Source organism: Channa argus, chromosome 6 (assembly GCF_033026475.1).
Source record: "Channa argus isolate prfri chromosome 6, Channa argus male v1.0, whole genome shotgun sequence".
Taxonomy (NCBI): domain Eukaryota; kingdom Metazoa; phylum Chordata; class Actinopteri; order Anabantiformes; family Channidae; genus Channa; species Channa argus.
In genome coordinates, this window is record NC_090202.1 from 24,411,091 (window position 1) to 24,435,295 (window position 24,205).

A 24,205-nucleotide genomic window follows, 5' to 3' on the forward strand; every position below is an offset into this window, starting at 1 on the left:
TAATGATCTTCGCTCTAAGTCTGGATGTTGATGAAGTTGTTGATGACTTGGATGAGTAGTGACCACGACTTCCCGATGATGTGACCTCAATGGAGGTTTATTTTGCCATTATAGAAACAGGATCAATTAAGTTTTTTTACGTAAGAGCATTTTAAATTATTAACGATGGAGCTTGGTTTATGCCAAGGCAACTCTGCTGTAAAAGTGTGAATGAGAGTGTGAGAGGTTTGAAAATTAAGACATACAGTGGGAAGGTTGCTGGGAATTCGACGTGGTCCTGGCAAACTGCCTCATAATCACCGAACTCCGTATACACAGCCTGTTTCTATAAAAATGAGAGCACAGTACCTACAGTTGCTTATTAAGCAATGTCAATCACAGTTTACACCCCCAAGTGAGGTGAGTCATTAGCTCTTTACAGTTTATTTATAGGAGCAGCTAAAAAGGTTTCCTTTCATTTTAACGTAAGTACCACCCCAGTTATTCTTCTTTTCCCTCAGTTTTTCATATCACAGAGATTTTAAAAGTACTATGTATACATATGACACTAGTTACTAGTTACATCGCTGGCATTTGTATCCCCAGAGATTTAAAGTACATGCACTTGGAAAATAAGCTTTACTTTCTGGAGCACAAACATCACAATCAACCAACAGCTTAAAAGTGCAGGGATCAGTGTCATCTTTTTGTATGTTCCTGTGATCTGATGAGACCGTTAGCTAAAGGGAAAAAAAAAAGATGATGCAAAGAAGATGCTTCTCAAGCAAGCAGAGAGCGATACAGTATATGGCGTTCTGTGTGCTATAACTAGGTTTTTCCTTATTAAAGTTATGACAGCTGAATGAAGCATGGCCTCGGTGTCTAGTCATTGCTGTTTTGATTTATTAAGTTCATTTCTATTACTTTGCAATCGTGCATTTTGTTGTTGTCTTACAGTTTTCCTCCCACTCAGGCATGGCATCATTTAATTTCTGTTATCCAGTTCGGCTGTGGCTCAGCTTGTCATTGTGATTTGTTTTTGCTTCTTTGCAACCTTTGAAAAAAGGTGCTTTTTAAATAAATAAACCCTAAAACACCTGCAATAATATAATTTTGTCTCACTTCTGTGTTTCAATTAGATGTGCCCACAAATGCATGCAGCAATTATACAGAGCCATATTGCCTCTCTAGATGTTGGACCCTAAAATATGTACTGTGTGCACGCTCCTTTGTGACACGCATCCAAATCTACCGTGATCATCCTCGACAGCCATCCACTGACCACCAGTACATCACACAGACAGTCACAACCATATGCCAGAGTTGAGTTTGAAGCCTCATGTGCAGTAACAGCCAAGCAGCCCTAGTGAGTACATCACATTCTGTTCTTTTCTGCTTTAGTCGTGCTAATTAGGAGTAAGAAAAAACACAGAGTTATCTAAATACAATAATTTAATTAAAAGTAGATTCTTGTGTTCCATTACTGGGAAGAATATTTTCAGGCTCACTGGCTAATTTAGTCAATGTACGTGACACGGCTTTCACAGGCCACACATCAGCTGAAGGGATTAAATAATTTACACGGATTAGAGTTTTGAGGGGGAAATGACACACTCGAGATGATACTAATTTATGAGCGGTGTCATTTATTCTCGTCAAAATGATTAGCATGACGCAACATTCCATAAAGCTAGATGGCCTGTACAAATGGGACACCATCGTCAAATGGCTGCTCCTCATAGGGGTCTTAGCAAGCATTTGAGTAAGCTGTATTCTATAAAATCCATAGTCAAGCACAGTATACCTGTGGATCATAGTGGGCATGATGAACTCTGAAGGCTGTGGGAGTTTATTTATATCCATCTTGCTCATCATTTAAGGTGTTAATTCAAATTAAATCATTCCAGTATGACACAGCCACCCGCTGTAGGGTGAAGAAGAAAAAAAAAAAAAGAGGCCTTAAACATGTAGAAGCTTGTGACTGTAAAACTTGTCCCTTCTCGCAGAAGTGAATCCTAATAAAAATGTATCAGGTAGCTCAAAATCTATGACTGCAAACCTGCAGCTGTTTCCATTTGCATATCAGACTTGCTAAATCAGATGCACAGCTGAAGTATGTGGATGAAGGTGATTCCTGCCTTCAGGCAACTCTCAGTACTACCCCATATGAGGTGTCTTTTGCTAATCAGAGGCCAAGTGCAGCCCCACGTTTCTCTCCACACATGTACTAACATTCTGATAAAGTCACAAAAACTATACAATAACCTGGAAAGTGGTTAAGCTGAAAGTCAGAAAGAAATATTCTGAAATATTAATTGACAAGAGAGAGTCCAAACTAATTAGGGCTGATCTGGGTACATCTTGCTTCATCTAACGCGTTTGTCCATATCAACCTTCAGGTGTTGCTGCACTGCTCTCCTTCACAGATGGGCTCCACAGTGCAGATTAGGAGAGTGTGATTATGATAAATAATTCGGGGACACCTGAGTTCAAATACTAAGGATGGCAAATTGCATGGAGTTGCTAAACTCTGATGTTATTTGTCTTTAGCAAATGGCAGTGTACCAAACGTTCAGCCCACAGTTTCATCACTTTTAGCTGGCGCTGACTGCTGCATTTCTTGGTTAAAATGACAAATGCAGCCAGCAGTAGGTTGTGTTACAGTAGCTGTCACTAATGAACATTGATTGTGAGAGTAAGTTTTTGGTTACAGTTCTCTCTGCAGCCAGTGTCTCATTGTTTGTAAGTGAAGATGCTCTGCTCTGTAACAAAGTGATACTGCAGGTCTTCACTCTTGGGGATCCACTAATATTTTCAGTCTGATATATCAATAATGGGATCTTATAAATGCAAAAGTTTTAACCAATAACCTCTAGTATTTGGATCAAGAAGTGTCTGAAACACATTGGGCGTCAGATATACTGGAGGGTGAAACCAATGCACAAGAACTGTTCAAGCAGCAGCATTCAGAAAAAAGAAAAGAAAAAAACAAAAAAAAAAAACAATCCATGCTCTAATCGACTTGCATTTAAAAGCAGCAACTTCTCTTTGAAAGACTAAGTCACTAATTGTTTTTTTCCAAGAGTCATTACGGTCTCAACCACTTAATTTTTGGGCCCTTTAATTAGTGTGCTGAAGGTAAATGTAATTTTTGCTGCATTAATAACATTTTAGGGCTTATAGAAAGCTGTGATGTTTGCCACTTGGGTGTTGATAGGCAGGTGTAACTGACAGCTTGCATGCCTGCTTCTCTCCAGCTCCTGGAGTCAGGCAATTGGAGCCTATGTTTGGATAATCAGCAGTATTTTGCTAGACTGACACTTCCTCTGTAGCTGTAGTTAGGCTGTTATATAAGAAAATAAAGATGCTAAGCGATTTGATCATGATACCTGGGCCATTAGCATAGTTGATCACATTTACAGCTGGTGTATAAAATGAGCAATGTAACATTTTACAAGCAGATGAAATCACTTTATCAGAGAGTAGTGTGGTCAGTGTAGATGGGCGACATCAATATCCTGAATTCTTCGTTTGGAACATCTGGGCTCCATTTGACTGAGCGGCATCTTTCACTGGCCAATTTGGTGACAATGACTGGTTTAGTGGCAGAATCTCATTAACAGCTCTGTTTGGTTTCAAATGAAATGGGAGACTAGAAACCTGCAGATTTCATTCCTTTGACCAGACCTCTGTACTCCATCCCAACCAAATAAAATACTGTGCCAAAGCCAGACAAATAGGTGTTCATCCTCTTTTTGTTTCATTCATTCAGACAAATCATCATTTTTTTCTGGATCCTATTTAATGGGGTGGGTGGCAGGGGGGTAGCATTATTTTTTCAATGTCACATGGGAAATCCAGTGTGCAGCCCACCTTTATCGCGCCTTTGCCCTTTACATCATGCCTGATTTGTCTGCAGACATCCAGTATAGTTGGAGGCTTGTTTTCCGACCTTTAGACGGAGCCATAGCTGCCACATTTTGTACAAATTGATCGGAGCTCAACAATCTATCACTGAAAATAAGCTTTAATTGGCTGTGTCAGAATTTTTCATTTCTGTCACTGTTTTACATTGATTACACTGAGCATATTTGTATTCATACATACTGATGTGATATGCTCTGTTTATCAAAAAGAGTCAGTCATTGTCTGTGTCTTTGTGACCGCTGTTTAAAGTGTTAATTACTCATCAGCAAGAAATTATGGAAGGATAGTTATGGTATGTAACAGACAGAAATTACGTTACATCTTACCAAGCGTCTTCTTTCCTCTTCAACTGTGTTCAACAGCTGGGAGAACTCCTTGAACGACTGGGCTGAAACACAAAAGAAGCATCATTTTTAAAGCACCTATACTAAAAAAGGTGAAATACTGACTGTTTTTGTCGATAAATGAATCCACAACAGACAAACAAACAGACAAAAAAAAAAAAAAAAAACACAGTCTGAGTCATTAAACATCAGATGTTCCTGGCACCCCACAAGCTCTGTAGCATGGTGCTAAAATGTTTATTTGCACTGCAGCTTCAGAGCTTTCGGTGCAGCACATTTTAGAATGTAATAAAATCGCGCAGCTGTCCAATTTAAAACCAAGACTAGCAGTTACAAAGACAAAAACAATACTTCAAATGAATGGAACCAACTGATTGCTTCCCTTTATTTTCTTCCCGGCCAGGCTTTACAATACACTGTCGCAATTTAGGGCGAGACTGATGTGGCAGAGATACAGTATGTTCACACCATCTGGGCTATACTTCAGTAGCTTATACTTCATTCTGCAGGAGCATATGAATGCAACATACAAAACAATGAACCTTATCTGTCAGAGGAGTTTGCTTTGATAGCTTCACATCTTCATTAAATCGAGGGCGAGATACAGTGTGGCCTGTGTTGGTCAGCCCCTGTGTCACCCTGCGTCCAGCCATTTAGCAGCGGTCGAGCTGCCCTGCTTGCCAACACAGTAACATCATTATCGGCCGCGACGGCCTGGCATGGGGACTCATGCATCATCTTAGACACTTTGGTCCATTTACACACCAAAGCGTTTTAAAGACCACGGAACAATGATTTTGTGCCAGCAATCCTGCAGGCAGGCTGCGCTCCTATTAACACCAGCAGCTCCTTTATCAACAGCATAAACTTCTCAGGGGGTAAAGGGCACAGCTGGAGCCGATGATGGGACAAGATTAGACTCCAAAGAAAGGAAATGGGAGTCAAAGTGAGGTTACAGCTTGCATATCATTCACTGGTAAACAGAGCAAAAGGCAACAGACCTGACGAATCGCTGAATAAAATGAAATTTATTACCTCAAGAGTGAATAAATAAGATGAGCTTGTGTGAAAATAATGAGCCAATATAAAAAAAATAATAATATTTCGACATTTATTTAAATCAAAATTGTGCTTTTTAATATCGTCTTTCTACATAACATTGTACTTTTTTGTATTGATTTGAGCCCCTCTGACTTGTTCCAGCCTAGTAGGCTCTGAACAGCTCCTGGTGACTAAAGGACTGACCTTCTGAGAGAAGGGCATGTAACTTTTCTGAAAATTCAAATTTCTATAGCCACATCAATCTTTTGGCCCCATTGATTCCCAGATAACTGCAGAAGAATGTGAATGTCACCGCAGGAAGTTACAGAGTGAAATCAATAAAAGGTCAGGTGAACCCGTCTGGCAGCACACGCAGGGTCCTGATGTTTTGAGGAGAAGTTGGGAGCATCAAAGTGAACTATACCAATACTGCATCGAGATCATGGCTGGCATTCACGCCAGGGTCTGGCCATGTCACTCAGAAATCTCACTTTCATTGATGACTAGATTGATTCCAACAGGCTGGTTCTTTTTTCCTCAAATAGTAATCATGACCTTTTCTTTCAGAGATGGTGAGTAAAAAGAGTAGCATACCGTAGCCTACAGTGTGAGGAAATCCTTTCTTTCGGTTTAGGGAGATATTGAACACTTTACCTCGATCGCTACACAGAAAATAGCACATAAGAATCGTGTGTGCTGGATGCCAGGAGTTTTACATTTTTGCAGAGTATAACACATACATCACATTCTCAATTTCATTGTTATTGATGCCAACATTGCAGCCACTGTGATCTGGATTAAGAGCCTCCTAAGTAAACTTACCATTGTCTGAAATACACAAAATGTTTCCAAGCAGATGCCCGTGGTTCAATTGACAGAGCGAAACCACTGGCTCCTATTGTGCCAGTCGTTTGCACTGTAAACACTGAGCGGGTCCAGCTACAAAACAGGTGGGCAGCTAAAACATCCATTGTTGAAACTGAGATCAACACCGCTCTTGATTGAGAGCCAGGGAGAGGGTGCTTTGCCTCGAATTAACGCGTGCTCAACTCTAATGAGCCTTGGATTTGGGTGTGGATTTTTCCAATAAGCATAATTGGCATACTGCTCCCCTGCCCGTCATACAGCTGCTAAGGCTTTGTAGGAATAAAAAATAAATAAATAAATAAATAAAAAGGAGAAAAAAGGACCATTCATTACATATTCAAATGAACATTACAGCCTCATGTAGAGGGCGTCGATATCCAGTCTAACCCTCACAGATGGACAGTAATTCAGCAGTCTGCAGCTCCACGGAGCAAAGGACTCAAGCTGGGGATAATGAGCAGTGCAAAAAAAAAAAAAAAAAAAAAAAAAAAAAAAGGAGAGGAAGAAGAGGACAGACTGGGAGTCCTGCCCATTAGAGCCACAGAGAGCCTCTGCACAGCTGCTTTCATATTCCTGTCGGAGACCAGGAGGTTCGCACCTTCATTAATCTCTGACACTGATCACAATTAGTCGCTTTGATCCCTTGTAGGCTTGAAAGGATACAGGGGAAGCATCATAAGCAAATCAATAGCATTAATTATACATGCGTTGCAGACAACTTCGAGATCTACAGTCAAACCTCAAAGCCAATCTCCATTCCAAGAATTTGCAGAGTATCCCTAATACTGTCTGAAAACAGCTTTCAGGGACTGATTAAGTGTTGGCCTTGTCTACTAACTACTTTTACTGCTGTGGAATTGTTCAACTGTATCATATTTTGAGATCAGAGATTCAGATGATATTATCTCTTTTCATACATACAACAACTACAGCAACCTGTGTTTGCAGAGATGTCAGAAAAGACCCTGACCCTGAAATACGGAGGAAGCAGAAGAAGGAGAAACCTGCCCTCTTCGCCAAACTGAACTTACCAATATTCACCTCGTCGTCCGTCTCTGCATCACCTATGCATTCAAACTGGAACTCCTGCAAGGACTGGGAGAATCTCTGGACAGCAGCAGAAAGATCTGTAAAAAAATTAGAGGGTCTGAGGATTAGAATAAAACACTGCACAAATGAATCCGATATTGCAGACACACAGTTATTTTGAGCTCCTTGCACTCTACACATATAGTACAGCCACCCATAATCCACTCATTGTAATCAACAGCCTGACATGTGGGTTATCTATGAAGCAGAAGTCAAAGAGTTACATAGCATTAATTGACTTTGCATCCAAAAACGTCCCTTTCATTATCAAGTTGTCAGCAGGATAATTAGAAATCCTAAGCTTAGTATTACACTATTAACTATTTTTGGAACTATTCTGCTGAAGAAGGCAACTGTGCGACATCTTTTTGGAGCAAAAAAGCAAAATAATGCACCGTGATTTGCTGACTGTCCGATTCCATGGCCCCTGACAATGGGCTGCAATATCTGCTATATTTACTATATCACTTGTCTATTGATGAGACTACTGAAATATGTCCAGAAAGAAAAAGCCCTGCTGAAATGTCTAACACTTGTGTCAAAAAATGATAAAGGATGCGTAGTGAGGAAAATTCCACCTGGATACCGTCACATTTCCAGATGTATAATTATTAAATTCCAGGAGTTTAGTTGTGATAAAGTGCTGCCCTGTTTATTTTTCCTTTCTCAGTAACATTTGACAACCTCCAGAGAAAAGTTTTTTTTTAGTATTTGGTAACTTTCCAACATTTTATTGAAACATTTATGTGTTGTGTAAGAAGTTTGGTATTTGGCATTTCCCACCCTGGTAATTTGACATTTGTGACTTTTAAGGACTTTAAAGCACTGTTTAATTTAACAACGTTAAAGCAATGTGTTTTAAACCCACTTATTTTAAATCTTGCTAAACAGTTTGACTCGTTAAATGGCTCTAAAAATGTACTGTACTAATCATTGCTGTGAAGAAGGAGACAGCTAAGAGTGCAAATCTGTACAAGCTGCAGCGCAGCAGTCGGGTACACATCACTTCACCACAGATGCTGAACTGATCCCAAATCAGAAAGACAATTTATTCAAGCTGTGTAATGTATTCAACACGTTCTCCAAAGCGCAAAGTCTGCTTTTATCCTACTCTAAGTGCCACAGGTAGCTGGATTATAACCTGTGTGTCTAACTCAAAGATCACCATTAGTTACAGTTGACTTCTGTCATAAAGTTTTTATGTACACAGTCTTTTTCCTTTCTTGGCTTTTTAGCACTGGGTGAGAATAAGCCAGGAGCAAGTGCTGATTGTTTGTAGTAATGAATCAACTAGAGTGTTAAATGAATTAGAGCTGCTTTACCAGCCGCTCATCTGAAAAAATAAAAAATAAAAAAAGGTTTTAATTTCCTGCATACTGCTCGTCTATTATAAAAGCTCCCTCTTTATAAGCTCTATGATAGACCGGATAAAGAAAAACACAACGAGCGCTGAGATGTCAGCTACTGGCTATGATCTGCACTCATCAGGATTTACTGTAAATGCATGAAAACATACTATACAGTATAAATGATGCAGTGTTTACACGTAGTATGCAATGATCTGCATGTCGGTTTGGAAAAAAGGATCTGAAGAACCGACGTTGGACGGAGAAGCTGAAGCGGAGAAGACCCGGGTATCACTTATCAAGTGCACGAATCACTTATGAGACTTTATGTATTTTTTTATTATGCAACGGATTTCAATTTGTTTCATACCCGTGTTACATAAAGGTTAGTGTGTGGGTCTGCTGTGTGAGCACTGCGAGTACAGATTCCTGCTGGGGTGAAGGTAACCTATGTTTACAAGTACTTTAAAGAGTGGGCTGAAGCTTCGGCGTGTAATAGAGGCTTTTAACATTTCCTAATTCAGATGAATTCATAATTAAAAGGCAAAAAAAAAAATGGAGATTCTAAAATACCCTGACATTTTAGTCGTCAGCCCACACGGCTTAAAATATACACATTTTTCCTCATATCCATTGTTGACAGTGACTGACTAATTACTTCGCTCCTTCTTTCTTCTCGCATCAACTGTCTTTACTTCAAACAACTGTGGACTTAAAAAGACTCTTGACTAGAATGTCTAAAAATTCCCAGTGATACAGCACACGCTCCAATACGTGTGCTCATTTGATTATTTCCTGTATATTAAAAAAATGAAGGTCAAGAAATGGTTAATAAGTCTTAACTATTAGGACTATTTGGGGTTTTTTAATCAGCTATAATAATAATAATAATAATAATGACTAAAGGATAAGAGCAATCAATAAGTTAGAAACTGAATAATCTCTGATTTTCTTCTGTTTGCTAAAACTTATCTGTGGGAGGGTAATATTTGACAGTTTATAATGAATATTGGGTTGATACCTATACAGCTCCTGCTGTGACAACAACAGTTTATCTAACTGGTATCACAAAGTACAAAGCCTTCAACAGCCCAGAAAAAAAAAAAAATGAAAGGAAAAAAATAAAAAAATAAAATAAAATCAATGCTCCCATCTCCACAAGACCATAAACTGGGAAAATCATGTGATATTTGTCAGCGAGTATATTTTTTCTGTGCCTAACAGCAAGTGTTGTTCTATTGCCTTTCTGTTCTCTGAAGTTTAGTTATCATAGGATCAGAACAACAAGAATCAATGGGACCACGGGTTCGAAGGCTTCTGCAGACATCTCCGCTATTCTCAGTGAATACTGCGTGGCTGACCACTTGCAAATGCCGCTGCCAAGAGTAAGCCACTGAGTGGAAATTCTCAATGCATCAGCGATGAGCTCCTGTGATTCTTTGTCTGACTCTAAAGCTGTTGATTTGCGATCAATACCGAGCTGCAGTTGTCTGGATGCGCTCGCAACACCATCAATAATGGATGATCTTTCAACTCTGACATTAGGAAAGGCCCCATCCTCTCCAAAGGTGGCTATGTAGCCATCAAGTTACTGCGTTGTTTTATAGTCAGAAAACACAAAGGGAAGGAGTTCAACAACAACACGATGATGATCACGTCTTTGTGATACATTTTAAGCAACAGCATCTGATAAACTAAATCTGTTAATTACTAAAAAATTCTCATCAAGTGATCCAATTAGCATTGGTCATTTAGAATAATCACATATTAGTTCCTGATGTAAATATACTGGTTTTCAACGTACAGATCCATTCGAGACAATTGGGAGCTTTTGATAAAACACTGTATTAGCAAAAAACACATACATATGAAAGTAAAGGAAGTGTTGTTTGGGTATGTGGACCATACGTTCATATACTGTTTCGGCAAAAAAAAAACTTTTTAGAGGCTTATTTTTACAATGTCTTTACCTTAGAAAAACCTAGTATAACATAATGGCCTGACCCACATTTTTAACTTTTGTCTGTTCTTAGAGAGTTATTTTTATTATTTAACATGACAAACTCAGCCACAGGGCAGGCGAAGGTATAAAACATTTTCATGGTATGCACACAAGTTATTTGCACACTAAAGCTAAATTGTGTCTGCTGCTGAAAAAAAAAAAGCACCTCAGCATTTTACCAGAGAGAAATAATGATTATTTTATCATTTATGATTAGCATTTCATGGCTGAGAGATGTGGTTGACATAGCTGCTGGAGGAGAAGCTAAAGAAGAAGTGGGGCAACATTGGTTCCTGAGTAACTTGCAAAAATACAATTCACGTGCTTTTGCAGGTTACTCGCTCATGTCACCTGGAGTAGCAAGGGATTACAAAATGAGTGGTTAGTGTTCTCTAAAATAAAATGCATAATTATCACTGAGCAGTGGAGGTGATTCTTCATGTGCTGAAGCTGCATTCTCTGCATGCACATATGCACATTTAGCCGGCTTCTAGTCAAGCACACAAGAGAATACAGCAGTCAGAGCAACAAAAAGAACATTTATATGATTTCTAAAAATCACATCCATGGCTCAGGTCACTGACCCTTTTTTCTCTTTTAACTGTAACTATAGTGGATTTTTTTTTTTTGATGACTATAAAACATAGCTCCTGACAATAAGAAGCTTCTTTTGCATCCGATTACATTTTGTATTTTGCACACATAACACATACAAGAGAATGTTCGCAAGAGAGGTTTAATAGGTTTTTGTTATGTACGAGCTGAGGGAAATGGGCTGCTGAGATCATGAGGATCACTAGATGTTACACCTCAATGCAACCATATGCATGTATAATTATTTAGTTTAAATAATTGTGGTAATGCTTAAAATTGACATGGGACAACAATTTTTTTTTCTTTTTTCTGTGTATATGCATTATTTATTAGATTTGGGCCACAATGATTTTGGCCCTCTGCTCATTAGTGGGCACAGCAGGAAATATTGGTCAAGCAGTTAGAAAGAATCCACCTCCCCTCCAGTGATCACCAGACCAAGTAGCAAAGATAAATGGAAAGGGAATCGGTAGAAAGGAAGATTAATGAACAGCCTAAAAATTTTAACCTTAGGCAAGCAGTAACGGCATAGCCAGTGTAAAATGTCCCAGGTTGTACATTTAAAAAGTTTGAGTGGAAAGAATTCAGGAAATGACGATCTGCTTTCTTTCAGGGTGTTCTGCCAGTTTAAATGTCAGTGCTTAGTTGGCAGTCTGCAGCCAAATATTTGAGTCTGATGAATTAAGGTTTTGCTTATGAGCCTTTCAACTTTGCAATGATGTGGTGCCCCTTCCAAGCAGAAATTGGATTTTTTAAAAGGGGCCAATTTTATTTTTTTATTTATTTTTTTTTAGGTGGCAACACACAGTTATTACTTAACCAAGCTGTAACCAAATCAAATGATAGTAGATTAAAAGTCAGGCCAAGTCTACAAATACATTAAATCTGCTATTGTTTTGCCAAAAGACAGGAAGGAAATAAGGAATAAAGACAGTGAGATAGAAGCACCTTTGTTGGGTGTAGAGGAAGCAGAGCCTTCATGACTCCACAGACATTTCATCTTACACCTCTACACCTCCTCTGACAGAAGCAGGGATTTGGTGCATTCCACACACTGTGTCTGTGTGTGTGTGTGTGTTTGTGTGTGTGTGGTGAAAGAGAGCTTTGCTGTCCAAGGGAGCAATAAAAGAAAAGCGTAACTTTAATAAGGTCTGAATCTGAAGATGTTATTTACCACATGAAGTGAAATAAAAAAAGAGCTACTGTATTGCAAATAAAAGGAGCAGGCAAACAACGAGAACAACCTCTTTTTGAAACCGTTCCACATTAATACACTTCTCACACAAGCATTTTAACACGCCGCCTTCTAATTTTATTTTACTCAGCAAACATTTTATCTCTCACTGCAAGCAGTTTTCCTAACACAGTGTTTGACCTGCTGTAATGATTCTTCGCACAGCCGGCACGCACACAGGGATAACAGAAAGAACAACAGTTATGGTGTACCATGCTCCTGTGCGGGTTTTAATCAAACCTGTCGAGTAAAGCTCTGACCACCCAGCCAAGACATGACTGGTTGGAGCAGCTTTCCCAGTTAGTGTCCAGTGTGCGAGACGTGAGAGAGGGCTATAGCTGTCATTCACCCCATAGCAGAGCCCCCTGGGACACTCTTTTATCTCATCTCCAGGGCAACCGCATACTACTAAATTCCATATGCTGACGACCCCTGAAAGGAAAAAAATTACAAAAAAAAACACTGCAGAAAAGTCTGCATTGTTCTTGCAAAAAGCTCAAGTATGTGCTTATTTCAGGAGGTGAGGACAACAATTTTAATTTAAGGAGCCGCATTTATGCAATATACAGTGGCAGCGTATGTGTCATACACAAGAAAAGGTTTCACCCATGCTATATTTTCTAACATTTGCCATCTTGCTTTACCACACAAATGTCATGCCCCTAAAAATAATTAATGAATACACCTATATTTCACACTACATATTGAAAGTATATCTAATACTATAGAAATCAAAATACACACAATGATTTTCCACAGCCTCCACCTTCATTTAGATCATCATCTTATATATTCAACAGGCAACAACTGACCTTTCTGGTCCATATACTGCTTATGTGATATTGACTCCAGCCCCCCCCACCCCCCCACCCCCCATTCCTGACAGACAGACGAGCGTTCATGCACACACATCACACACAACATATCGGGGATTCGGGTGGCCAATTGCTTTGAGACACTTGACATTCACCGAACATACACACAGTGAGACAATGCAACCTGGTCAAACCCGGGTATTGACAATCGCTGATAACAATACACACATTTTTTTTAAGACGCAGACAAAACCTAAACACCCTACAGCTGTACACCGCATTTAGATTATGATGTTTATCATGCATCGCCCTTAGGTGTGAATGTGAGTGTCTGTCTCTCTCCTGTGTCTGCCCTGTGATAGACAGGCTATCAGTCCAGGGTGCACCCGGCTGCCCTCCCACTGACAGCTGATTTCGGTTTCAGCCCCCCCCCCCCCGGCTTTAACAGCATTATATGGACAAGAAAGGTCAGTTGCTGCCTGTAAAGTGTATAACATGATGAGCTGAAGGCAGCATATCAAGGCTGTGTTCACGGACTGTCAGTGTCTATGCTGTTACGACATTTGTGTCTATAACAACATAATAAATTGTTTATCCAATGACTAAGTATTCTATCTTTTAATCAGAAGTATTTTGTAACGAGAAATGAATCGTTCATATTAGAGAAAGTTCAGTGTGTCGGAAAAATGTGGAAAATACCTGAATGGTGAGGTCATAAGGACAAAATGAATACTTTCAAAAAATCATTCTGCCAAATACAGACAAACTGCACAAAGCTTGGAATAAACACATTTTGATATGACCAACTAACGTAGTTAGTAACATACAGCTATACTCTCATACGAACATATAAAACATCTTTTTAAATGTCTCGCTCACACCTACATGTTGAGGCATACTAGAACATCGGCGTAGTGCACTTGCAGCTCTCTGTGCTATGTGACTCACATACTCATCACAATGGTAGTTACTAAGCAGCATCCTTGTTGTGCTTTCACTCCTCCAAATAGTCTTAGGGGTTTTAATGATGCGCTTTAACAAAATTAGTGCAGAAAAGCTTTTAAAACCTCCAGTCACAGGCATAAACGTGTTCCATTAAAAAGCAACAATTTGCACAATAAAGAATTCATCTCCAGCTTTTGGTAAATGGCTTCACATTTACACTTCCCCTCAAACGACTGAGAATGCACACAAGGTGTTTTCTGTTTAACATTTTCAAGCGTTACTATACATCTTTATCTTTCATTTAAGAAAGCAAAAACAAACTAAAGGGGGAAAAAAAAAGTCCTATAAGAATGCACCACTTCCATGGAGACGGCAAACCGTAGTAAGAAACACTGTGTCTACTTTATAATAGCAGCGAGACGCGGCAGATTTCAGACGAGATGGTCTTCAAAGAGGCCTGCTGTTTAACAAGAGGCAGGGAGATCCCTTTGATGCAACAGTAGGGTGCATTGTGGCACTTTGATTCCACTTGGAGGGATCGTAACGGGGGGAGTGGCACTTCAGGTAAGGCCTTTTCCACCTGCTTACCATTAGATTCGCCTGTCAGTCTCCCAGCAGGAAAGGGGAGTGTAGCTGTGTGAAGAGAACCAAAGAGACGGGGCTTCGCACTCCCCGAGCATACCGAACGTTTCCCACCGCAAGAACTTGACTGGAACAAAGTCTTTCCTAATAACTCCAGTTTCTGCGCAGTAGTAGTATGAGTAGGCAGTAACCTCAGGTGGCAGCTGGTCAACCTGTGAACTGATTGTAAAGCCAAAGAGAGGTCTTAATATGGCTGAATAAAACATGAATGGAGGAGACTGCAAGATATTAAGTAGTCTCTGGGGTGCAGTGATACAGCCTGTAACCAGCACACTTTGCAATTAAAAAGCCTGGCCAAGTTTGAACTGGTGAACTGACATTTTACTAAACACGTCTGTGGTATTTCGATAGAATACACATAACCAGTAACCTGTAATAACCGGTATGTTTGCTATTAACTGATTGATTCAATTTTGCAGCTAAATGAGATGTTTTGGTGACCCTTTCAAACCAAACAGAATGCACATCTGCCTTGCTTTCGGTCGGACATCTCGCCTGTTTTTGTCCATCTACATCGCCGAAAACAATTGAAGAGGTGGGGGATGCTGACACTGGGTGTTTGATATGAGGCTGATGCAACGCTACAGGCTATTCTTTAGCTCTAAAGAAAAAGATCAGAGTTATTAGCCCTGCAATTCGGCTGGAATGAAAAAAAAAAAAGAAAAAAAAAAAAGTAAGTCAGGCTAGCCTTCACCATTTATCACCAAGTCTACAGCCTTTATACTGAGTTGAGAGATTTTCTTTCAGAAGACACAAAGGCAACACATCTGACACAACTTCTGACAAAGATGAACTGGCCTCTGAAAGAAAATACACTCGGGGAAAAAATAAAAAAAAGCAGAATTTCACATTTATAACGATGGTTGGCATTGGACCTTTCATACGTAAGATTGTGGAAAACATCTATTTTGTGGAAAACATCTATTTTGTGCACAGCCTCCTTGTTTTTAAATCAAGGCAAACACAATTAGCAAAGTACACGCTTTTGATTTTAAAAAGCAAGGGGTGTGCAAAACAAATTTAAAGCCCCCTATTGTCTTAACACTTTCATGATGAAACTTGGCAGCCCATGGAGACTTTCTAACGTGCCATCCAAATCTGAGTTTAGCATCTGCGTAGGCTGAGTCCACATGCGAATTCGCCATCTTTTACCGTGCGACCCTTGTGTTCATCGCAGAAACGGATCTCATAAAGTGAGTCAGCCAACTCGGCATAAGCCATTTGAACAGGTAACGAATGAGGTGTTTACTAAAGCAGAATTAGTGCAAAGCAACATGACTCATTTCATCTTAATAAACTTGCACTGCATTTTGGAAAACAGCACTTAGCCCAGAAATAAAAGAACACTTAACAGTCTTTGCTTTCATCACACTGGTAATGTTTAACTATAGTGGCTTTCATTAACCTGGACAGGGCTGCATTTCATTTACATTGAGAAAGAAAAAAAAAAGACTCAAATGCAAATAAGATGAATAATGCAAGAATAAGTATAATAATAAGTCCAGCTGAGCCAGGAAGGAGTAAATTTTTAATGTTATGGGAAGAAACAACATCTAATCATCATCATATCCTTTTCAGTCTGAAGAAGCAACAAAAGCACCGGCGTGAACTGCCAGGCAACTGTAAGCATTAGAATGGTGTGACAATCACTTTGACTGACAGAGTACTTCAGAACAGACCTCAATCTGCCGTCTAACACATTTCCCTGCACAGTCTGAGGGGAAGCAGCTTTTAGGAATACAACGTCTAATCCTTTTATCAAAATCTGTCCACAAAAACAACCGAGTCGCTCGCGCTGCTGCACGAGCGGTGCTTACCGCTCGGCTCGGTTTTATTGCTGAGCAAGTCACATAATGTACTCCTGTATTTCATTTCCATTACATGAGTTCAAATGCGTCAAAGCAGCAGCAGTACATTAGAAATCGTCTAATCCTGAAACACACAGCCTGTTTTACAGTCACACACACACACATGCACACACCCACACACCCAACCAAGATGATGTCAGGCCAAATGCTATCTGAGCGAGGATGGGGGATGGTTACACAAGCATGTTTACAGGACATTTCCTGTGGCTGAGCCTTGGGAGCATCATCTGTCCTCAGACAAACAAACACTTAAGAGTTCCCGAATGCTGAAAGCGACTGAAGCCCCCTTTAGACAAAAAAAATAAAAAATAAAAATAAAGTCCACACATCTCCTGTTCTGTTTAAAAGTGACTAACCACAGCTTTCTTGTCGTAAATACTTTATCTGTATGCAGTCCCAGTAGGAACAAGTGAAGATGCTGTTTACAGACTTGCTAATAGTGTAGTTTTTCTAACAACAACCCCCCATGCGTGTCAACCGTTCATTACTGCATCTATCCAAGGGAGGAAGTGTCATTCTGTAGCTGGTGAACAAGCGTGGGCACAGGGCGGTGCCATAGAGACACAGCCAGCTAACATAATGATGGGCTGCCTTCCACAGGACAGGACTGAGCTAATGTGACTGTATGAAGATTAAAAAACACCTTTAAAAAAAATAATGGGCTTAGCGGTAACGTCAACATGCACAATACGCCTTCAATTTTTCAACAGCTTTGCAGAACGGGTCAGGTCCAGGTCTGCAGCAGCACATGAAGAGCAATAAGACACAATTTCCTAAAGTGCATCCTGAGTACAAGAGTGAGGAACAAGCAGTCGGCTTGTTGTTCAACAAATCGGCGCTAATTATGCGTGAAGGACACGAGCCACTGCCCAGAGGCTAAGCAGGCCCCCGAGGCGGCCTCCGCCGCACTGGGACCAGCTAGAGGCTTGTTGGAGCCGTGTTTTTTTTTTTCTGTGTGGGTTAAAGTTTCAGCTAACAGCGTCACACAGCTGAAAGAATGTCTTAATGCTTGTCCTCTAATTTAAATGACACTGTATAGTGTCGGCACTCTACACACAACTCAAGCATAAATGTCGAAAATTATTTTCTTGGGACTTGGCCGGGTAACCCACACTTTCTGAATAAGTACGAAGAGTACAGGACGGCACTGCAGACGGGACGCCCGTGGTGCTGTGTGGTCACAAGTAGTGCCCACTTAATTTACAGTTGTACACAATTTGAAACGTTTTATGAAACTTTTCATAAACCTGAGGAAAAATTTACTGTTCTTCCATTACTCTGAGACAAAGTTGTGATTCTCAGTGAGCGATTCCAGGAAATGAGCAATGCTACAGCAACTATGAAACAATGTGATGCAATATTCACAATATATTACTTCACAGATTATTAGATACACCTAGATAAAACTACTGCAGTATGTTACGCAATGCTTCAATTAATCCTTCCATTCATCAGTGTTGTGCTGAAAATTCTCTTATTTATGGAGGGAAAAAACCTAACTGTACCCTAACTGTACTTTTAAACAGTGACTCCATTCTCACATATTTCTACAAGTAAATTTTAGTAAAACGGCGAATGAGAAATTGAATGACGCTAAAATGAGAATCTCAACTTTGTCACCAAGCAGCAGAGGAGAAAAGTTTGAGCTTCGGTGTCTTTACCCTCTGTCACTGTCCTCACACTCACTACGAACAGTAGAAGCAGCTTCTATTTCTGTATTCTGCCTGCCATTTAAAATTAAAATATAATCTATGTCTTTTTAGTTTTTTTAATCCTGCCAACCCTCAGCTGGAGACTGATTCAGACGGAGCTCTGGAGTGAAGGAGCAGATCGATATTTGACCCGAAGAAAACGTGTCTCACCTCATTTCACATACACACGGACAGGACAGTGAACTTTGATGCGACTGTACCTTCAGACAGACAGGAGCAGGCAACTGTCTCCGGTCCCTGTGAGGAGTAGCTGTCTCGTAGCAGCTACAGCCGCTACTGTTGTCATCACCGAGAGCACCGTGTTGGACTGTAAGAGCATCCAAACGGAAATCCACCCACAGCCTTTCAGACATTTCCTTGTCTGTTCTCCGTCTGCCCCTTGGCCATGCTTCATGGAGTTGTCAGAACAAACTAACATGGTACGTGTGTTTTATTTTGGTGGTCTGCACTAGCAGGTGAAGCCACCACTTGTTTTAGGCCATTAGCTCCCAGGCCACGGATCAGGTCTGCATCATTTCAGTTGCAGTGAATGTATGTGTGTGTTTGTGAGTGTGTGTGCCAGAAAAACTGAACATAAAAGGGGTCATACTTGAATGAAAACTGAAGTTTTTACTTTGGAAACACAAGTAATTGCTTTTGAAAGCCACGTCATTATATTTTACAGCCATTTTCTACATTTTGGTTTTTGAGTGGTTTAAATATCTGCATTAATTTTTAATTTCAGCGCAAACTTCTTCTATAATGTGACATCAGGTTGGTTGGGTTTGGAAAACTTTCTTATCAAAATATGTATCTGTGGACGCAGAATTTGAATGGACTGGTAAAAGGCGTGACTTAATTCTCTCCCACAGACTGCAACCGCAAAATAGGTGTAGTCACTTCTCCTCCCGTCTGCTCTGAAGAAACTCTGAACATGAAGGGGAACCACTCAGTTTCATCATATTTGACGGTGCCTCTGTCATTCTGTATTCTTCCTGTATGACCCAGTAGCCTGGCTTAGATAATCAAATACAGCTGTTGGCCTGATGCAGCTCGTCTTTTTACTATGTACTCCAGCATGTGGTCCTACTGTGTGTTCCAGTATGTGGACTTTTCATTTGTCGTGCATCGTTGTTATGAGTAGAACGTGTCGCCGCACTATAAACTGATCTTTGGTGCCTTTTAAAAAGCTTTCTGAAAACAATTACAGGCAACAGCTAAGCTCCATCTATTCCAACTACATGTACCAGGACAGCTTCAATGCACCAAGCACTATTCTTCTGAAAGGTCTTCGCTCTTTTGGAGTTTTGAACTTGGTAGACAGAATTATTAATGAGTGTGAAAGCCATAGAATATGATTTTCGTATAATATCACTTTCATACTCGTTAAGCCTTTAACTGGCATTGTAACTGCACAGTTGGCCTTGTTTTTGCCGGTATTTTGCTGTAGTAGAAACTCTGAAAAACTCTTTGGATGTTTATCCACTCAATGAGTAGTTTACATAACATTGATTATATGAATCCTGATTCATATGTGTAAATATCCAAGCTTTGGCTTTTATACTTTTTGAGATAGAGGTGTCTGAAGCCACCCATGCAATTCTGGATTGCAGATTAGCGCCATTCATTTGATTGGTGATCACTGTTGTTTAACAAGTGATCATAGCTCAAAAACATCATACACCTTCAATATTTATATTGTATGAATCTGTACAACTGTGTGAACATTTAGCAATACTATATTTGAGTCACACACACACACACACACACACACACACACACACACACACAACTACTCAAGTACTCAAAGTACTACTCAAAGTATCCATTCGTGTCTAGTATAACCCTAACAGGACAAGTCAACCAGCCCAAAATTACCCTGAACTGGCAGCTCAACCAGCTGGCTGACTTGCATATCTCCTTCCCGATTGGGTAATATGACTAATAAAAGCTGAAATATTGCTAAATGATGAGGCAGCAACATAATCTTTTTTGCAAATTTCATAGTGTGGAAGTTAAAGGGTTGGTTCAAGAAGCACTTTTAAGAAAAATAAATAATAATAAATAATGGAATGATGAAAAGTTCCAGCATGGAGGAGGACGCCGTCTTCCTGAAAGTGCCCCCTCCTCCTCCGGGATACTAGTGTTTCATCACAGGATACATGTGATCGTTCATAACAACTTGTACTGGCTTGCTGTGACCCTTCACTCTAAGGGGGTAAGTGGACCCAAACCACGTCGGCTACATGCCTCCTGGTGCACAACACGCATGCACTCACCCATTGGATGAGAATATGGTGAAGGATGACTCATCTGACCAGATCACTTTTTCCCCCCCACTTCTGTCAACCAGGGCCTGTGGCTTTCGTACCACTGAACTCTTAAATGTGCATTCATTTTTGTAATGAGGGGCTTATGAACTGCAGTGCCACAATAATGTGCCTCTGTATGTCATTTTCGCTCTTGCCGAAACAATCACGTTCTGCATTTCCATCCCCAGTCACCTGAGGAAAAGTGGCTCTTTTGTTTTTCCTTGCATATTGCAATAGAAAAGCACCACAGTCATTAAATGTCGAGTCAACAACGCTTTCCAACCCTATTTACTGACGTCTTTCCTCTGGACCTGAATGCAAATGTCACTGCTCCTACTAAACACTCGCCAGTTGAGCCGTGTTTGCGACTGAAGCCCCAACAATGAACCCTGTTTCAAAGTCACTTAGATCTTTCCTCTTGCCATCTTGATCCAACATCAGAATCAGCTGGGCCTGCTCAGCATTTATGCATTTAATTATGTATTCAATTGTACACTGCAGTGCACCTGTATGACATTTGCTAGGATTCTTCACTCCTTCAGGTTTTTCCTTTAGTTTGTCACCCGTTGGTATTAATCCAATATATACTATAGAAAACATAAAGAGTAGGGGGGAAAAAAAGGTAAAATTGACTCTTACAAATAAAGCAACACACACTCTCCTTAATTTTATGCAGTTTGAGTATAATGTAATTCATATTATGCATATTATAGTCCCTTCAGGAATTTTAAATTTTGCGATCGCTACAATTAATTCAAACAATCCCCTGTGAATTCTGCACAACCTTGCCAATTTAAAACATCATAAAACCACTGCAACATGCATCACAAGTTTTTTTTTTTTTTTTTTTTTTTTAGAAAAGATGTAATCAAATCTGCCGCAACAAGCACAAAACGCGTTGGCGACATCTTCGAGGGACCGATATTAATTCACATTATAATTCACTGTGTTTTCTAAATTCAGACCTACTAAGACATTCACACGACTCAAAAAAAAAAAAAAATGTTTGGGAAATGTTGCCTTAAAGTTTCTTTACAGTTTTAGCTAAGTAACAGTTTTATGGTGAGCTGTAAACAAACTGATAAATTGTAACTGTGGTACGTATCATTATTTGCTTCATATGGTTTCTTCCAAACTATTCACAAAGGGATAATTAGTGGCTTTAGTGCATTCAATTACTGCAGGAATTAATAAAATACAGCAGTTGGTATTTACACCAGGTGTGTACAGTAAAGAAAAGCAGTTTACTCGCACATGGAACAAATTATTCAGACTACCATACAGCACAGCCTCTATTTTAGCCCAAAACGCTGCCTTTCTAGAGTCTTTTGTGACTATTAAATAATTGATCCAACCAAAGAGTATCTGAGAAACAAAGCACAATATCTAACCACACATGAATGACTTTTCATACACTCACTGTTGGAGTGAGACCCATAACCCAAGCGTGGTTTCAGTAGATCAACGGTTTTACAAGTAACGTATTAACATGAAAGTCAACCTTGACTCAGCAGGACTCATCCACTCAGGCAGCACATGTAAAGACGGCTGAATTATGGTACACTGTTTAACTTTGAAACGTTAAGAAAAAAAAGAAAAAGAGGTCCATTAAAAGGTCGTCCGTTAATGTCACAACTGATGGCAGGTCATAAAGGGCCATAAACGTCGGTGGCGCCCAAAGTTAAAGGCCATGAATAATTCACCTCTGCCTTCAACTTCCTGTGCTCTCACCTCTCCACTAACTGAAACCGGCCTTTCTAGGTAATGGAGTAACCCACTCGCTGCTACAGCAAAAACACAAATACAGCCCAATTTCCTTGTACACAGCTCTGTAGTTTAGGCCGGACTTCTGAGCTGTTTGCTGCTATAGTGGAGCTTCATCACCAGTTGGTTAACGTTCCTTTGTGTTAACTTTGGTGGGACACAGAGAGTGCAATGTAATGGGGCCTTAGCTCGGCACTTTTCCCGCATCAATACCCCGATCAAACGCTATTAAAAGGTGCCAAATCACTCTCTTACATGCAGAGTACAACTTCAACCGTTTAGGTCTTACTTAGTATTAAATCGCTTGCATGGACCTTTGACATCCTGCTACAGAGTATTCTCCTTGCTTGAATAAACCATTCAGCAGGACATTCCTATCCACCTGTGGTACCCTGCCCACTGACATTCTTCAGGAAATAGCTTCGGCCTTGAGCTGCTGTGAGAAATAGTAACTTTTTCGAAATACAGTTTTAAGCGAGAAGAAATGTGTGATAGGCGATCATGAATTGTAGCCGTGGTTAACCCAAGTGAAGGGAGATCAGAATCATCAGAAAAGCGAAATGAGGACAATAAGTGGGACCTAAAACGTTTTCCCGTGTTTCTAACTGCTTTGCCCTGTCGGTGTGTGTTTACTCAGCTCTTCCCCACGATCTAGATGTGGAATTTAAGATTCTGGACAGAGAGTTTGAGAACTATGACGCGCATCATTGTTCCATTTTTTAAGACGACCGATTGGTCACTGGAGAGCTGATGTCGACTGTCCCATTGTTGTCATTTGTGGTGACAAGTTTCACTTTTTTGGGTTAAATATAAGTTATGTGTAACAGAATTTCTATTTGGTATGTTGTTCATTTCGTTGTTACATTATCCAATAAAAGTAGTTTAGTGTTACTGGACAAAGTTTGGTTTCTGAATGTAGGGTTACAATGTCCTTGTTGTATTATTATGTGCTTATGTATAAATTAATATACTTTGTTGTTTGCAAGAGATAGTACTTCAATAAGGATAAAAAAAGACATGGATGAGTGAGTTTGGTGTGGAAGAACTTGACTGGCCTGCACAGAGTCCTGACCTCAACCCGATAGAACACCTTTGGGATGAGTTAGAGCGAAGACTGCGAGCACTGTGTATTATGTATTTCATAAACACACTCCTAAACCTCGTGGAAAGCCTTCCCAGAAGAGCTGAAGCTGTTATAGCTGCAAAGGGTGAGCCGACGTCATATTAAACCCTATGGATTAAGAATGGGACGTCACTAAAGTTCATATGGGTCTAAAGGCAGGTGAGTGAATACTTTTGGCAATATAGTGTCTGTACCGTTTGTTCAGCCACATCTACATGGCGTCTCAGCTTTGGTGACGTACAATAGAACAACTGTCTTCACAAAAGTAGCAAAAATAAATAAATAAAGTGTAGTGATAAAAAGAGTATAACCCTTAAAAGTATTCTGCTTTTTTTGGGGGGGGTCGACCATGCCAGGTCGACCCCGAGAAAAAATATTTATGACACTGAGTGCTGGGTTATTGGGTGCTGTGAAACACACTGCGGTGGCCTTTCTATTTCAAGGCAGCTATTTTCCATATTTATTAGGCCTATATTTTAATCTCTCTCCATTTCACACACACACACACAAAACTCTCATCCCTACGGGGATGCAGCACAACGGGAAGTCCATCAGAATCTAATCAGCGTCAGGACTTGATCAGAACGGAGGAGTGCGAGTTTGAAGATGGTGACCCCCGTCA

At 40.1% G+C, this 24,205-nt stretch overlaps 1 protein-coding gene across 4 annotated transcripts in view; it reads right to left on the reverse strand.

Moving 5' to 3' along the window:
* Positions 1-24,205, reverse strand: part of LOC137128770 (rho GTPase-activating protein 42) — a 59,586-nt gene that overhangs the window by 34,498 nt on the left and 883 nt on the right. For all 4 annotated transcript variants that reach the window (XM_067507281.1, XM_067507284.1, XM_067507283.1 and 1 more), the window contains exons 2-3: positions 7,190-7,285; positions 4,233-4,294 (exon numbers count right to left, since the gene is read on the reverse strand). In XM_067507281.1, coding sequence (XP_067363382.1) covers positions 4,233-4,294; positions 7,190-7,285 — 158 coding nt within the window. The remainder of the gene's footprint in view (positions 1-4,232; positions 4,295-7,189; positions 7,286-24,205) is intronic.